At 53.1% G+C, this 16,625-nt stretch overlaps 2 protein-coding genes across 2 annotated transcripts; both read right to left on the bottom strand.

Annotated features, from left to right (window-relative positions):
• Positions 1-2,610: 2,610 nt before the first annotated feature.
• TNNC2 (troponin C2, fast skeletal type) lies at positions 2,611-5,609 on the bottom strand. Its single transcript, XM_059706932.1, has 6 exons — positions 5,477-5,609; positions 3,976-4,027; positions 3,678-3,821; positions 3,484-3,598; positions 3,220-3,356; positions 2,611-2,782 (listed from the first exon to the last, which is right to left on the bottom strand). The coding sequence occupies exons 1-6, from the start codon at positions 5,477-5,479 to the stop codon at positions 2,751-2,753; spliced, it is 483 nt and encodes a 160-aa protein (XP_059562915.1). The 5' UTR covers positions 5,480-5,609; the 3' UTR covers positions 2,611-2,750.
• Positions 5,610-12,242: 6,633 nt separating this feature from the next.
• Positions 12,243-15,596, bottom strand: LOC132239892 (troponin C, skeletal muscle-like). The gene is made up of 6 exons (XM_059706930.1): positions 15,446-15,596; positions 13,472-13,523; positions 13,176-13,319; positions 12,967-13,081; positions 12,706-12,842; positions 12,243-12,390 (listed from the first exon to the last, which is right to left on the bottom strand). The coding sequence occupies exons 1-6, from the start codon at positions 15,446-15,448 to the stop codon at positions 12,359-12,361; spliced, it is 483 nt and encodes a 160-aa protein (XP_059562913.1). The 5' UTR covers positions 15,449-15,596; the 3' UTR covers positions 12,243-12,358.
• Positions 15,597-16,625: the final 1,029 nt, after the last annotated feature.

The raw sequence follows: 16,625 nt of genomic DNA, 5'->3' as shown, positions 1-16,625 counted from the left end.
GTCCAAGAAGCTGTTTAAAATACAGAATCCAGATTTTTTATGATGACAAAATAAAAAATCCTATTTGTGATACTTTTTAATAAAAAGTATGACTATTGCCCTAGCCGGTTTGGCTCAGTGGATGGAGAGTCGGCCTGTGGACTGAAGGGTCCCAGGTTCAATTCCGGTCGGGGGCATGTGCCTTGGTTGCGGGCATATCCCCAGTGCAGGGTGTGCGGGAGGCAGATGATCAATGTTTCTGACTCTCTGTCTTTCTCCCTCTCTGTAAAAAATCAATAAAATATATTTTTCAAAATTGTTTTAAAAAGTATGACTATTATTATTCCTATTCACTTCATACAGTTGAGTGCCTACATGGTAAAGGCCATATGCTTGGGAACAAGAACTCAGGGAAAAGAATGCAGTCCTGACCCTGGCTGGCTTAGCACAGTGGTTAGAGTGTCAGCCTGAGGCCCAGAGAGTCCCAGGTTCGATTCCTGGTCAAGGGCATGTACTTGGATGCAGGTTTGATCCCCCAGCTTCTCTCAGAAGGCAACCAATCTAGGAGTCTCTCTCACATCGATGTTTCTCTCTCTCTCACCCCTTCTTTTCCATTCTCTAGGTATCAATGAAAAAATATCCCTGGTTGAGGATTAACAACAAAAAAGGCCCCGCCCATGTGTCTCAGTAGGTGAGTGTCCTCAGGGCACATGCCTGCTGCAGGCTGATCATGATCCTCTCATCATTAATGTTTCTCTCTCCTTCTTCCTTCCTTTCTCTGAAATCAATAAAAATATATATATGTTTAAAGACTCAACAACAACAAAGACTGAACCAATGAATAAGTAGAACAACAAAACAATGTTTCTCTCTCTTCCTCCCTTCCTCTCTAAAATCAATTCAAAAAAATGGAGATAATTAGATCATGTGCCTCTGGGTTGTGTGGATAAATGAGACAATGCCTGCAAGGCACAGAGCACTGCATACAGTAGGCACCAATTGTGATGATTATAACTCCCAGTACTGATCCTGAGTGAAATAATAACTGGGAAACATGAATGGGAGGTGAGAACACAAAGAAGTTGGAGAGGGAGGGCTGTAGCAATGAGGAGCAGTGGAGTTCAATGTTTCAAAAATGATGAGCCAGAGCACTTGAGGTCTTGCTTCCTGGCAATTGTCATCAGTTTGGCTCAAATAAACTCATAAAAAAAAAAAAAAAACTCTTGCCCTAACCGGTTTGGCTCAGTGGATAGAGCGTCAGCCTGCGGACTCAAGGGTCCCAGGTTCGATTCTGGTCAAGGGCATGTATCTTGGCTGCAGGCACATCCCCAGTAGGGGGTGTGCAAGAGGCAGCTGATCGATGTTTCTCTCTCATCCATATTTCTAACTCTCTATCCCTCTCCCTTCCTCTCTGTAAAAAATCAATAAAATATAAAAAAGAAACTCTCTCTCAGAAGAAAGAAAAGAATGATGATAATGATATTAATAATACTGTTTATTAAACGCTGAAACTATGTGCCAGCACTTTGCACACATTAACTCGTTCTCACAACCCTGAGAGGTAAGTACCATCATTATCCCCATTTTGCAGGTTAGGAAACTGAAGCAGAGTGGTTTAATTTGCCTCCAGCAGTGGGGATTCAAACGCAGGTCACCTGGCTAAAGCTAAGCCACCACTGCACTTGATTAGCTGTGACCTGGTGCCTGCTATAATTGGGTTGTGTACAAAGAACTATGGAAGCTAGCTCACAGCCAATGAGGGCAGGTATCAAAGGAAGGGAGGATGGTATCTGAGCTGGATCTTGGTATCTTGGAGATGATATCTGAACTGGGTTGAAGAATTTGCCAGACTTATTAGAGGAGGAAGGGCATTCCAAGGAAGGAAAACAGCATGTGCAAAGGCCAAAGGCTTGGAAGTGCACCCCCACTGTCCATAGCAGGAATGAGAAATTGCTCAGGGTGGCTGGAGCACACGCAGAAAAAGGCAGCTGTGGGAAGCAAGGGACAGAGGGAGGGGAAGGAATTTGGATTTGATTCTAGAAGCAATGGGGAGCCTTGAAGTCCTTTCACAGGGGAGTGGCCAGGCCAGATCTCATTTTAGCTAGATCATGCTGATGGCCCTCTATTGAACGCACTGGAGGGGCCCGAAAGCTGGGGGGCCAGGCGGAGGCAGGGATCCAGGGTGGAGATGGATGATGAGGTCAGACCCTCCTTCCTGGCTGAGTCCCCACCCTCCCCTGCCATCACCAGTAGACCTAGAAGCGCCCAGAACAGACCAAGTGGAACAGGTCAAGCGGGAATAAGGCTGCTTGGGATGGATGGACACCCACTCCCCGACTCCCAGCCCGGTGGCCTGCGCCCCAGAAAGAAGGGACAGTGAGGAGTGAAAGTGTCAACACTTCACCCCGCCCCCAGTCCAGCCTCCTGCCCCGCCTTCACCCGCGGACCGCGGCTCATCCTGACTCAGATCAAAACCCCCGCGGTCTCCCCCTTACGCCGAGGCAACAAGGCCGCCGAGGTGCCCACGGCCAGCGCCAGCTGTGGGTGGCCGGCCGCGACCTTGCCCAGCGCACCCACCCAGGCGGCCCCTGACACCCGCTCCTCGGTCCTCCCCTCACTCAGGCCACGCGCTTTGCAACGTTTGCTTTTATTCCTTCCAAGGGGGATCCGAGAAGGGGCCGCGCCACGCTCTCGGACGGGGATGACACCGGGTGGGGGAGAGCACCTACGTCCAAGGGCCGCGCGGTCTCGGCGGAGCGAGGGCCGACCTCTTACTGCACGCCCTCCATCATCTTCAGGAACTCTGCGGGAGGGGGAGGAACAGGCGTCAGGGGTACCTTCTGGGCAAGGAGCCTGCGCCGGGGAGCAGCGACAGGCCACACCGGGGGCGGAGGGTGCCTTGGAGGGGAAGCCGTGAATTGCACAAAAGCGGCCGCGGTCCCTACCCCCGGCAGGAGGAACGCGGACAGGCTCCGCCCCGCCCCAAGGCTGCGCCGCGCTGCGCCCCGTCCCCGACGCTTCGGCGCGGCTCGGACCCCGCCTCCATGCCCCCAGGTGCTTGGGCCCCGCCGCCACGCCCTGCACGGCTCGGGCCCCGCCCCCACGCCCTCAGGTGGCTCGGGCCACGCCCCCACGCCCACGCGTGGCTTTGCCCCGCCCCCACGCTCCCGCGCGGCTGGGCCCCGCCTCCACGCCCTTCCCTGGCTCCGGCCCCGCCCCCCACGCTCCCGCGGCCCAGACCGTCGAAGTCGATGCGGCCGTCGTTGTTCTTGTCGCCGTCTTTCATCAGGGACTCGATCTCCTCCTCGGTCACGTGCTCCCCTGAGGCCCTGAAGATCTCCGCCAGCTCCTCCGCGTCGATGTAGCCGTCCGCGTTCCTGGGGGCGGAGCGGCAGGGCGGGCTCAGGGCCGGCGGCGCAAGCCCCGCCCCCGCAGGGCGCCCCCTCCCGGACCCTCACCCCGAGAACCTCCCTGTCCTGTCGCCTGACGAGGGCCCCAGCGCACCTGTCAAAGATGCGGAAGCACTCGGCCAGCTCCTCCTCGCTCTTGCCCTTCGCGTCCTCTTTCATCTGGCGCACCATCATGACCAAGAACTCCTCGAAGTCGATGGTGCCGCTGCCTGCGGGGCGCAGGGGCGCGTGAGCCCGAGTCCCCCGGGGGTGCTCGCCTCGCCCCAGCACCCTGGCGCCCGCGCTCACCGTCCTCGTCCACCTCCTCGATGATGGCGTCCAGCTCCTCTTTGGTGGGCGTTTGGCCCAGCATCCTCATCACGGTGCCCAACTCCTTGACGCTGATGTCCCCGCCGCCATCGGCGTCAAACATGTCAAAGGCGGCCTTGAACTCTGCGAAGGGAAGGAAGGCAGAGGGCTGAAGTGAGCCAGCCTCGCATCTACCACCCTCCCACCCCCGAGGGAACCAACCCCCCCCCCAGCACACATCACCCCCACAGACAGACAGACAGACAGACGGCCGGACAGCCTGCCCGCCCCCACTCACCAGCGATCATCTCCTCGCTGAGGTAGGACCGGGCCTCAGCCTGCTGGTCCGTCTGCAGGAGACACGGAGTCAGAGGTGCAGTCTTGCCTTAACCCAGCCCCCTCGACCCCCACCTGTTGGAGCCCCCTCGGTCCTCCAGGAGAACAGCTCCAAACCCGCCACCCCTCCTGCCGCTCCCACAGCCCCAGCCGGTCTGGAGAGCTGCAGAGGGAACAGATTGTGCCCAAGGCTTTCTCACTTGTCAGCCGGAGGTCAGGTCAGCAGCCCCCCCCCCCGCCCCCCGCCCCCCGTCACCGTGGGCAAGTTACCTAATGTCCCCTCGTCCCCTCACCTCTTCTCAAAAGTTTTTCAGGGATGAAATGGAATCAGGGCTGTGAAAGGACCTTATAAAATGGACCCCATTCCAGCAAGATGTTCCCATTTTCCCAGCTCCTAACAGTGCCTAGTACTTGAATAGGTGCTCAATAAACGTTCTCAAGTCAGTAACGCAGCACCAAGTTACCCAGCACCTACTAAGCGTCAAGCCCATACACCAGGCACTGGGACCACTGAGCAGAGTCAGACACATCAATCCTCCCCTCCGGGAACTTGCAGAGATGGAGATTTTAAGCGTCCTCCGTAGGATGCAGTCACAGAAGTAAATGCCATTCATGGGGGGCAGAACATGATGGGAGCCTTGTGGGGGTAAAAATAATATTTGGGGGGGTTCTGATCACATCTAAGACAAGGCATTTTTGTAGGGGCTTTGGGCTGCAGCTGGTGGTGAAGGGCAGAAGGAACCACGTTCTACACCTCGATGGGTGCTGGCCCTCCTCCTTGCCACCCACCCGCCTTCCCTCCTTGCCCATGCCATAATTTTAGTCTGGCCAGGGCAACAGCAGCTGGCCTCCAGCGTTTAGTTACCCCTTGAAGTGCAGTGGGGTGGGGGATCTCAGAGGAAGGTGATGGCTCCAAGTCAGAACCCCTCTCTGGGAGGCTGAGGTCTCCCTAACTCTGGTCTGTCGTCTGTGCGCCTCCTCATCAATTTGGAGTTCTTGGGCTCCTGCACCTGAGCTGGCTCAAGGCCCTGCAGGGCTCCCATCTCCAGTGGAGCCTCTGTCTCACTGGCCTTGGGAGGGCTTGGCCAGGCTTCCAGCAAGTCCTGGCCACCAATTTCCAGGGTGACTCACTCTGGCCCAGGGGTCTCGATCTCTACCGAGCTAAGGTAGACACCAGCTGAGACACATACACCCCTCACAGTTCTGGGCCCACATTGCTGGAAGCCTCAGAAGGTCTGCAGGGAATTGGCAAGCCTTAAGGATCAATGCCTGCCACATCCCAGCCCTGCCCTTTCGAGAGAAGTCCAAGGCTTTCTTCCCAGGCTTCCTCCTGGGGTTTAGGAACCATCATGTTCCATCTTCAAAGGTCCAAGTTACTGCCCCACAGAGCACCCAGATCTGGCCTGAACGAGGCCCAGAAATGCTCCAGCAAGCAAAGGGATGAAGTCCCTTCTTGTCCTTACCATGGTTGCTATTCACAGGGACTCCTCTGCTGCAGGCCACTGCCTTTGCACTCCACCACCCAAAGATGTTCTGGCCTATTCGAGCCCCTGGGATTTATAGGGGCACCCTCTACTCCCACCTCCTTGCTCCCCAGGAATGGATGGCCTAGCCAATCAGATCCTGGGGTCAGAGAGCTGCCCCTCCTTCCAGTATCCTAGCCCATTACCTAATTTAGCCAAGGGCCCTTGCAGAGAAATTGAAGCCTCAGAGCAGGTGCCAGGCCTTGACATCCTAGATTCCTGTGAGGAGAACCCGCCCTGCTCCACTGCCTTAGCTACCTCCCTTCAAGAAATACTCTTGCTCCAAGACGGGTAAGGACAATCAGAGAAAAGTGAGGGTACACGTAGGATGGGGCAAGCACCAGCCTTGAAGTCCAAAACCCAGTGCCGCCCTGAGCTTCAGTTTCCTTATCTGTGAGGTGGGGCTCGTCCTAACCTCCCTCAGAGAGACTGTGGCATATGAGAGCCTGGGTATAAATCGCCTAGCTTGTGCCAGTTACATAGGATTGGTGCTTGGCAAGTGGAATGTCCTGTCTTTGAACCATGGTAAGGGGCAGAGGGCAGGAGGAGGGGGAAAAGACAGTTATTGAACCTCTCCGACATCCCACAGGCTGTGCTAAGCATTTTTTTATTTTTCTTTTTTTTCCCCTTTTTTTTCACATGGGCTAAGCATTTTAACCACATGATCTCATCTAGCACTTACCCTCTGAGGTGGCAACTATTATTGGGGAGCTTTGTAAATCATAAAGGACTAGAGTCATGTTGGTGATTCTTTTTTCTTTTTAAATACATTTTATTGATTTTTTTACAGAGAGGAAGGGAGAGGGAGAGAGAGCTAGAAACATCAATGAGAGAGAAACGTCGATCAGCTGCCTCCTGCACATGTCCCACCGGGTATGTGCCGCAACCAAAGCACATGCCCTTGACCGGAATCAAACCCGGGACCCCTCAATCCGCCGGCCAACACTCTATCCACTGAGTCAAACCTGTGTTGGCTGGTGATTCTTATTAATCTTGACTGAGGGGAAGTTGGGACAGACAGTCCTAGACAGACCCATCCAGAAGGAGAAATGTCTGTAGGGGTCCAGGAAACAGGGTGTGCACTTGGAGGAGAAATCAACATTGAAAGCAGATTCTTCTCTCAAGTTTACCTTCTTTTTTTAAATATATTTTATTGATTTTAGCAGAGAGGAAGGGAAAAGGATAGAGAGCTGGAAACATCAATGAGACAAGAACATCGATCAACTGCCTCCTGCACACCACCTACTGGGGATCGAGCCTGAAACCAAGGTACATACCCTTGACCAGAATCAAACCCAGGACCCTTCAGTCCACAGGCTGATACTCTATCCACTGAGCCAAACCAGTTAGGGCTGGAGTTTACCTTCTCCTGGGAAAGGATTCTTGGGACTGACATTCTTGGGGAGAAGGGACCAGGGGAAGTTTCTCTAAGTAGATGATGGGGTAGGTGGCCCCTTGCCAGAGCTCACTGAAGAAGTCTGGAGAGCCCTGACGGTTTGGCTCAGTGGATAGAGTGTTGGTCTGCGGACTCAAAGGTCCCAGGTTTGATTCCAGTCAAGGGCATGTACTTTGGTTTCGGGCACAACCCCAGTAGGGGGTGTGCAGGAGGCAGCTGATCGATGTTTCTCTCTCATCGATGTCTCTAACTCTCTATCCCTCTCCCTTCCTCTCTGTAAAAAATCAATAAAATATATTTTTTTAAAAAAAGTCTGGAGAGGGAAGGGGTGGGTAGATCAGGTTAAGTCTCAAGGGAGCCCTGCCTGAGAATCCACAGGGTCCAGGCTGGGTGTTGGGGGGTAGGCAGTGCTCATGGTGAATGGCTAAGTCAACAGAAAGAGCAGTGAGACAACCGAGTGCAGATTCTGGGGCCAGTGAAAGGGGACTGGATACCAAGGAAGGCAGATGGACAGTGGCAACTGGGCTGCCCTCTTCCCCTATATATAGACATTCCTAATGAAAGCTCAGCGGAGCCAGGCCAGGCTAAATAAGGCCTCCCCAGCCAGGCAGGGGGCCAAGGTGCAGCAACAACTAGGGGATTCCAGTGTGGACACAACCATTAGAACCAGTTGATCCCTTTGGAACAGAGTGTGGAACTCTCGGCAATCATTTGTTCATTAATCTGCTCTTTCATTTATTCAGGGAAATAGGTAAGGTCCACACTCAGTGCAGCCAAGCAAGGTCCTACTTACCCCTGGTCAGACTCAAGCACAGCTCCAAGCATCACCCTTCATGCCTCCAGGCCTTTACACAAGCTGGTTTTATTCTTCCAGGACTTCCCATCTTCCCTTTCTTCATCTACCTACTTCCCTATCATCTTTCTCAGTTTTAACATCACTTTCTCCAGGATCACTTCTCCCCTACACCCAGGCCAGGGGGGGTCTCCCCAGTCATAGCACTGAGCATGCCACATAATCACGACCTGCTCTGAGTTCCACCAGAGCCGGTGTCCTGTTCACCATTGCATTCCCCAGCACCCAGCACTCGTTCAATAAAATATTGTAAGGATAACTGAACTGAATGGCATCTGGTTCAATATAAGGAGGAAGTTCTTAAGAGTCATGGTTGAGCCGGAACAGGTTTGGCTCAGTGGATAGAGCGTCGGCCTGTGGACTGAAGGGTCCCAGGTTCGATTCCGGTCAAGGGCATGTACCTTGGTTGTGGGCACAGCCCCAGTAGGAGGTGTGCAGGAGGCAGCTGATCCATGTTTCTCTCTCATCGATGTTTCTAACTCTCTATCCCTCTTCCTTTCTCTCTTTAAAAAATCAATAAAATATATATTTAAAAAAAAAGATTGCCTACAAACACAAACAACTTTAAAAAAATAAAGAGTCATGGTTGAACAATAACAGGAACGGGCAACCTCAGGAGGTAATGAGCTTCCTGTTACTGAATATATGCAAGCAGGAATTTGATGACCTTCTCTCAGAGACGGTAGGAAGACATTCATACAGAATCTAAGAATAGTGAGAATACAGGACATCCTGAGATCTCCTTGTTCTGGCCCTGTGTGTATGATCCAGGGTAAGCCCCTTCCGTTCACCCATCTGGAAAATGAAAGTGCTAGTCCAGATTTCTGAGTGACCTTCCCAACAACCCATGGTTTTTGCTTTGTATCCAGACTTAGGAGGCATATGCCAAAGTACAAGTTAAGATTTAGCCAACATTTGGCGAATGCATGAGTGCTGAATGAATGAATGAATTGTGCTTCTTTGCCCCAGCACCCTGCTGGTAAGCTGAATGAAGACTACTTAGAACTTTGAAATTACACAGACTTGGCCTGCTCCCCTGTTTTCTAGCTGTGGACTTGGGGAAAGTCAATTTGCCTCAGTCTCTGCATCTTTTTTAAATATATATATATATATATATATATATATATATATATATATATATTTATTGATTTCAGAACTGAAGGGGGAGAGAGAAAGAGAGAGAAACATTAATGATGAGAATCATTGGTTGGCTTCCTCCTGCATGCCACACACAGGGATGGAACCCGCAACCTGGGCATGTGCCCTGACCATGGAATCAAATCTCCTTGTTCGCAGGTTAACACTCAACCACTGAGCCACTCAGGCTGGGCGTCTTCATCTTTTTTTTTTTTTTTTAATATATTTTATTGATTTTTTACAGAGAGGAAGGGAGAGGGATAGAGAGTTAGAAACATCGATGACAGAGAAACATAGATCAGCTGCCTCCTGCACACTCCCCACTGGGGATGTGCCTGCAACCAAGGTACATGCCCTTGATCGGAATCGAACCTGGGACCCTTGAGTCCGCAGGCCGACGCTCTATCCGCTGAGCCAAACCGGTCAGGGCGGGCGTCTTCATCTTGACAATGAAACAGTATTGTCCAGTAACAAACAACCCACTCCCCAAGATGTTGTGAGGTGAGATGTGACCTCCTGTAATGCGCCTAGAACAGGATGTATGACACAATGGAACCTCAAGAAATGGGACCCCTGCCCCTTCTGCACGCAGGCAGGGCAGGGAGTGTGTTTTCCACCAAATCTGTTTCCCCGGACTCGCTCTCCTGTGCCATTCAAAATGCATAGGGACTACTGCCTGGCTTTATTTGTTCCCTAGTATAACTAGCAATATCTGCCCTTTTAGGCCCTGGTAGGGACTGACATCTGGGCCTTCTGACAGGCAGCAACAATAAATTTTCAACCTGCTGCTGTCCTCTGGATAAAAGATAAAACAGCCCTAACCGGTTTGGCTCAGTGGATAGAGTGAAGGGTCCCAGGTTCGATTCTGGTCGGGGGCATGTGCCTTCTTTGCGGGCACATCCCCAGTGCAGGATGTGCGGGAGGCAGCTGATCGATGTTTCTCTCTCATCGATGTTTCTGACTCTCTGTCCCTCTCCCTTCCTCTCTGTAAAAAATCAATAAAATATATTTTTTAAAAAATTTTTTAAAAGTATGACTATTATTATTCCTATTCACTTTATACAGTTGAGTAACTACATGGTAAAGGTCATATCCTTGGGAATAAGAACACAGGGAAAAGAATGCAGTCCTGACCTTCGCTGGCTTAGCTCAGTGGTTAGAGTGTCAGCCTGAGACCCAAAGGGTAGAGGGTTCGATTCCTGGTCAAGGGCATGTACTTGGATTGCAGGTTTGATCCCCAAGCTTCTCTCCGGAGGCAACCAATCTAGGAGTCTCTCTCACATCGATGTTTCTCTCTCTCTCACCCCTTCTTTTCCACTCTCTAGGAATCAATGAAAAAATATACCTGGTTGAGGATTAACAAAAAAGGCCCCGCCCATGTGTCTCAGTAGGTGAGTGTCCTCAGAGCACATGCCTGCTGCAGGCCCATCAATGATCCTCTCATCGATGTTTCTCTCTCCTTTTTCCTTCCTTTCTCTAAAATCAATAAAAAAATATATATGTTTAAAAGACTCAACAACAACAATACTCAACCAATGAACACCTAAATAAGTTGAACAACAAATCAATGTTTCTCTCCCTTCCTCTCTCAAATCAATTCAAAAAAATGGAGATAATTAGATCATGTGCCTCTGGGGTTGTGTGGACAAATGAGACAATGCCTGCAAGGCACAGAGCACTGCATACAGTAGGCACCAATCCTGATGATTATAACCCCCAGTACTGATCCTGAGTGAAATAATAACTGGGAAACATGAATGGGAGGTGAGAACACAAAGAAGTTGGAGAGGGAGGGCTGTAGCAATGAGGAGCAGTGGAGTTCAATGTTTCAAAAATGATGAGCCAGAGCACTTGAGGTCTTGCTTCCTGGCAATTGTCATCAGTTTGGCTCAAATAAACTCATAGGAAAAAAAAACTCTCTTGCCAAAACCGGTTTGGCTCAGTGGATAGAGCATTGGCCTGCGGACTGAAAGGTCCCAGGTTCGATTCTGGTCAAGGGCATGTACCTGGGTTGCGGGCACATCTCCAGTGGGAGACGTGCAGGACGCTGCTGATCGATGTTTCTCTCTCATCGATGTTTCTAACTATCCCTCTCCCTTCCTCTCTGTAAAAAAATCAATAAAATATAAAAAAACTCTCTCAGAAAAAAGAAAAGAATGATGATAATGATATTAATAATACTATTTATTAAACGCTGAAACTATGTGCCAGCACTTTGCACACATTAACTCGTTCTCACAACCCTGAGAGGTAAGTACCATCATTATCCCCATTTTGCAGGTTAGGAAACTGAAGCAGAGTGGTTTAATTTGCCTCCAGCAGTGGGGATTCAAACGCAGGTCACCTGGCTAAAGCTAAGCCACCACTGCACTTGATTAGCTGTGACCTGGTGCCTGCTATAATTGGGTTGTGTACAAAGAACTATGGAAGCTAGCTCACAGCCAATGAGGGCAGGTATCAAAGGAAGGGAGGATGGTATCTGAGCTGGATCTTGGTATCTTGGAGATGATATCTGAACTGGGTTGAAGAATTTGCCAGACTTATTAGAGGAGGAAGGGCATTCCAAGGAAGGAAAACAGCATGTGCAAAGGCCAAAGGCTTGGAAGTGCACCCCCACTGTCCATAGCAGGAATGAGAAATTGCTCAGGGTGGCTGGAGCACACGCAGAAAAAGGCAGCTGTGGGAAGCAAGGGACAGAGGGAGGGGAAGGAATTTGGATTTGATTCTAGAAGCAATGGGGAGCCTTGAAGTCCTTTCACAGGGGAGTGGCCAGGCCAGATCTCATTTTAGCTAGATCATGCTGATGGCCCTCTATTGAACGCACTGGAGGGGCCCGAAAGCTGGGGGGCCAGGTGGAGGCAGGGATCCAGGGTGGAGATGGAGGATGAGGTCAGACCCTCCTTCCTGGCTGAGTCCCCACCCTCCCCTGCCATCACCAGTAGACCTAGAAGCGCCCAGAACAGACCAAGTGGAACAGGTCAAGCGGGAATAAGGCTGCTTGGGATGAATGGACACCCACTCCCCCACTCTCAGCCCGGTGGCCTGCGCCCCAGAAAGAAGGGACAGTGAGGAGTGAAAGTGTCAACACTTCACCCCGCCCCCAGTCCAGCCTCCTGCCCCGCCTTCACCCGCGGACCGCGGCTCATCCTGACTCAGATCAAAACCCCCGCGGTCTCCCCGTTGCGCCGAGGCAACAAGGCCGCCGAGGTGCCCACGGCCAGCGCCAGCTGCGGGTGGCCGGCCGCGACCTTGCCCAGCGCACCCACCCAGGCGGCCCCTGACACCCGCTCCTCGGTCCTCCCCTCACTCAGGCCACGCGCTTTGCAACTTTTGCTTTTATTCCTTCCAGAAGGGGATCCGAGAAGGGGCCGCGCCACGCTCTCGGACGGGGATGACACCGGGTGGGGGAGAGCACCTACGTCCGAGGGCCGACCTTTTACTGCACGCCCTCCATCATCTTCAGGAACTCTGCGGGAGGGGGAGGAACAGGCGTCAGGGGTGCCCTCAGGGCAAGGAGCCTGCGCCGGGGTGCAGCGTCAGGTCACGCCGGGGGCGGGTGGTGCCTTGGAGGGGAAGCGACGAATTGCACGAAACCGGCCGCGGTCCCTACCCCCAGCGGGAGGAAAGCGGACAGGCTCCGCCCCGCCCCAAGGCTGCGCCGCGCCCGCCCCCAACGCTCCCGAGCGTCTTGGGCCCCGCCCTAACCCACCCACGTGGCTCTGGCCTCCCCCTGACCCACCCACGTGGCTCGGGCCCCGCCCCCCACGCTCCCGTGGCCCAGACCGTCGAAGTCGATGCGGCCGTCGTTGTTCTTGTCGCCGTCTTTCATCAGGGACTCGATCTCCTCCTCGGTCACGTGCTCCCCAGAGGACTTGAAGATCTCCGCCAGCTCCTCCGCGTCTATGTAGCCGTCGGCGTTCCTGGGGGCGGAGCGGCAGGGCGGGCTCAGGGCCGGCGGCGCAAGCCCCGCCCCCGCAGGGCGCCCCCTCCCGGACCCTCACCCAGACAACCTCCGCCTCCGCGCGGACGAGGGCCCCAGCGCACCTGTCAAAGATGCGGAAGCACTCGGCCAGCTCCTCCTCGCTCTTGCCCTTCGCGTCCTCTTTCATCTGGCGCACCATCATGACCAAGAACTCCTCGAAGTCGATGGTGCCGCTGCCTGCGGGGCGCAGGGGCGCGTGAGCCCGAGTCCCCCGGGGGTGCTCGCCTCGCCCCAGCACCCTGGCGCCCTGCTCAGAGGGCTCCGCGCTCACCGTCCTCGTCCACCTCCTCGATGATGGCGTCCAGCTCCTCTTTGGTGGGTGTTTGGCCCAGTATCTTCATCACGGTGCCCAACTCCTTGACGCTGATGTCCCCGCCGCCATCGGCGTCAAACATGTCAAAGGCGGCCTTGAACTCTGCGAAGGGAAGGAAGGCAGAGGGCTGAAGTGAGCCAGCCTCGCATCTACCACCCTCCCACCCCCGGGGGAACCAAACGCTCCCAGCACACATCACCCCCACAGACAGACAGACAGACAGACGGCCGGACAGCCTGCCCGCCCCCACTCACCAGCGATCATCTCCTCGCTGAGGTAGGACCGGGCCTCAGCCTGCTGGTCCGTCTGCAGGAGACACGGAGTCAGAGGTGCAGTCTTGCCTTAACCTGGCCCCCTCGACCCCCACCTGTTGGAGCCCCCTCGGTCCTCCAGGAGAACAGCTCCAAACCCGCCACCCCTCCTGCCGCTCCCACAGCCCCAGCCGGTCTGGAGAGCTGCAGAGGGAACAGATTGTGCCCAAGGCTTTCTCACTTGTCAGCCGGAGGTCAGGTCAGCAGCCCCCCCCCCGCCCCCCGCCCCCCGTCACCGTGGGCAAGTTACCTAATGTCCCCTCGTCCCCTCACCTCTTCTCAAAAGCTTTTCAGGGATGAAATGGAATCAGGGCTGTGAAAGGACCTTATAAAATGGACCCCATTCCAGCAAGATGTTCCCATTTTCCCAGCTCCTAACAGTGCCTAGTACTTGAATAGGTGCTCAATAAACGTTCTCAAGTCAGTAACGCAGCACCAAGTTACCCAGCACCTACTAAGCGTCAAGCCCATACACCAGGCACTGGGACCACTGAGCAGAGTCAGACACATCAATCCTCCCCTCTGGGAACTTGCAGAGATGGAGATCTTTTTTAAATATATTTTTATTGCCCTAATGCCGGTTTGGCTCAATGGATAGAGCGTCGGCCTTCGGACTCAGAGATCCCAGGTTTGATTCCAGTCAAGGGCATGTACCGTGGTTGTGGGCACATACCCAGTGGGGAGTGTGGAGGAGGCAGCTGATCGATGTTTCTATCTCATTGTTGTTTCTAACTCTCTATCCCTCTCCCTTCCTCTCTGTAAAAAATCAATAAAATATATTTAAAAATATATATATTGATTTCAGAGAGGAAAGGAGAGGGAGAGAGTCATAGAAACATCAATGTTGAGAAAGAATCATTGATTGGCTGCCTCCTGCACGCCCCACACTGGGGATCCTGCCTGCAACCCAGGCATGTGCCCTTGACTGGAATCGAACCTGAGACAATACAGTCTGCAGGCCGAGGCTCTATCCACCAAGCCAAACCAGCTAGGACCAGAGACGGAGATTTTAAGTGTCCTTCATATGGTGCAGTCACAGAAGTAAATGCCATTCATGGGGGGCAGAACATGATGGGAGCCTTGTGGGGGTAAAAATAATATTTGTGGGGGTTCTGATCACATCTAAGACAAGGCATTTGGGTAGGGGCTTTGGGCTGCAGCTGGTGGTGAAGGGCGGAAGCATCCATGTTCTTCAGCTCCATGGGTGCTGGCCCTCCTCCTTGCCACCCACCCGCCTTCCCTCCTTGCCCATGCCAGGAGGACAGGCTAATTTTAGTCTAGTGAGGACAACAACAGCTGGCCTCCAGCGTTTAGTTACCCCTTGAAGTGCAGTGGGGTGGGGGATCTCAGAGGAAGGTGATGGCTCCAAGTCAGAACCCCTCTCTGGGAGGCTGAGGTCTCCCTAACTCTGGTCTGTCGTCTCTGCCCCTCCTCATCAATTTGGAGTTCTTGGGCTCCTGCACCTGAGCTGGCTCAAGGCCCTGCAGGGCTCCCATCTCCAGTGGAGCCTCTGTCTCACTGGCCTTGGGAGGGCTTGGCCAGGCTTCCAGCAAGTCCTGGCCACCAATTTCCAGGGTGACTCACTCTGGCCCTGGGGGTCTCCATCTCTACCGAGCTAAGGTAGACACCAGCTGAGACACATACACCCCTCACAGTTCCGGGCCCACATTGCTGGAAGTCTCAGAAGGTCTGCAGGGAATTGGCAAGCCTTAAGGATCAATGCCTACCACATCCCAGCCCTGCCCTTTCGAGAGAAGTCCAAGGCTTTCTTCCCAGGCTTCCTCCTGGGTTTTAGGAACCATCATGTTCCATCTTCAAAGGTCCAAGTTACTGCCCCACAGAGCACCCAGATCTGGCCTGAACGAGGCCCAGAAATGCTCCAGCAAGCAAAGGGATGAAGTCCCTTCTTGTCCTTACCATGGTTGCTATTCACAGGGACTCCTCTGCTGCAGGCCACTGCCTCTGCACTCCACCACCCAAAGACGTTCTGGCCTGCTCCAGCCCCTGGGATTTGTAGGGGCACCCCGTCCTCCCACCTCTTTGCTCCCCAGGACTGGATGCCCTAGCCAATCAGATCCTGGGGTCAGAGAGCTCCCCCTCCTTCCAGTGTCCTAGCCCATTACCTAATTTAGCCAAGGGCCCTTGCAGAGAAATTGAAGCCTCAGAGCAGGTGGCAGGCCTTGACGTTCTAGATTCTTGTGAGGAGAACCCGCCCTGCTCCACTGCCTTAGCGACCTTCCTTCTAAAAATACACTTGCTCCAAGACGGGTAAGGACAATCAGAATAGAGAAAAGTGAGGGTACACGTAGGATGGGGCGAGCACCAGCCTTGAAGTCCAAAACCCAGTGCCGCCCTGAGCTTCAGTTTCCTTATCTGTGAGGTGGGGCTCGACCTAACCTCCCTCAGAGAGACTGTGGCATATGAGAGCCTGGGTATAAATCGCCTAGCTTGTGCCAGTTACATAGGATTGGCGCTTGGCAAGTGGAATGTCTTGTCTTTGAACCATGGTAAGGGGCAGAGGGCAGGAGGAGGGGAAAAGACAGTTATGGAACCTCTCCGACATCCCACAGGCTGTGCTAAGCATTTTAACCACATGATCTCATCTAGCATTCACCCTCTGAGGTGGCAACTATTATTGGGGAGCTTTGTAAATCATAAAGCACTAGAGTCATGTTGGTGATTCTTATTAATCTTGACTGAGGGGAAGTTGGGACAGACAGTCCTTGACAGACCCATCCAGAAGGAGAAATGTCTGTAGGGGTCCAGGAAACAGGGTGTGCACTTGGAGGAGATATCAACATTGAAAGCAGATTCTTCTCTCAATTTTACCTTCTTTTTAAAAAATATATTTTATTGATTTTTACAGAGAAGAAGGGGGAGGGGTAGAGATCTAGAAACATCCGTCAACTGCCTCCTGCACACCCCCTACTGGGGATCGAGCCTGAAACCAAGGTACATGCCCTTGACCAGAATCAAACCCAGGACCCTTCAGTCCACAGGCTGACACTCTATCCACTGAGCCAAACCAGTTAGGGCTCATTTTTACCTTCTCCTGGGAAAGGATTCTTGGGACTGACATTCTTGGGGAGAAAGGGGA

This window comes from Myotis daubentonii, chromosome 8 (genome assembly GCF_963259705.1).
Source record: "Myotis daubentonii chromosome 8, mMyoDau2.1, whole genome shotgun sequence".
Taxonomy (NCBI): Eukaryota; Metazoa; Chordata; class Mammalia; order Chiroptera; family Vespertilionidae; genus Myotis; species Myotis daubentonii.
The sequence above is the reverse complement of the archived record's forward strand: the minus strand, read 5'-3'. Positions and strand labels throughout refer to the sequence as shown.

What these genes read in the sequence shown, in the direction of transcription:
- TNNC2 (XM_059706932.1), bottom strand. An exon ending in CAGCGAGGAGATGATCGCTG is followed by an intron (nt 3,822 to 3,975) that starts GTGAGTGGGGGC and finishes TTCCCTTCGCAG; the next exon opens with AGTTCAAGGCCGCCTTTGAC. An exon ending in CGGCCGCATCGACTTCGACG is followed by an intron (nt 2,783 to 3,219) that starts GTCTGGGCCGCG and finishes CCCCTCCCGCAG; the next exon opens with AGTTCCTGAAGATGATGGAG.
- LOC132239892 (XM_059706930.1), bottom strand. An exon ending in CAGCGAGGAGATGATCGCTG is followed by an intron (nt 13,320 to 13,471) that starts GTGAGTGGGGGC and finishes TTCCCTTCGCAG; the next exon opens with AGTTCAAGGCCGCCTTTGAC. An exon ending in TGCTTCCGCATCTTTGACAG is followed by an intron (nt 12,843 to 12,966) that starts GTGCGCTGGGGC and finishes CTCCGCCCCCAG; the next exon opens with GAACGCCGACGGCTACATAG.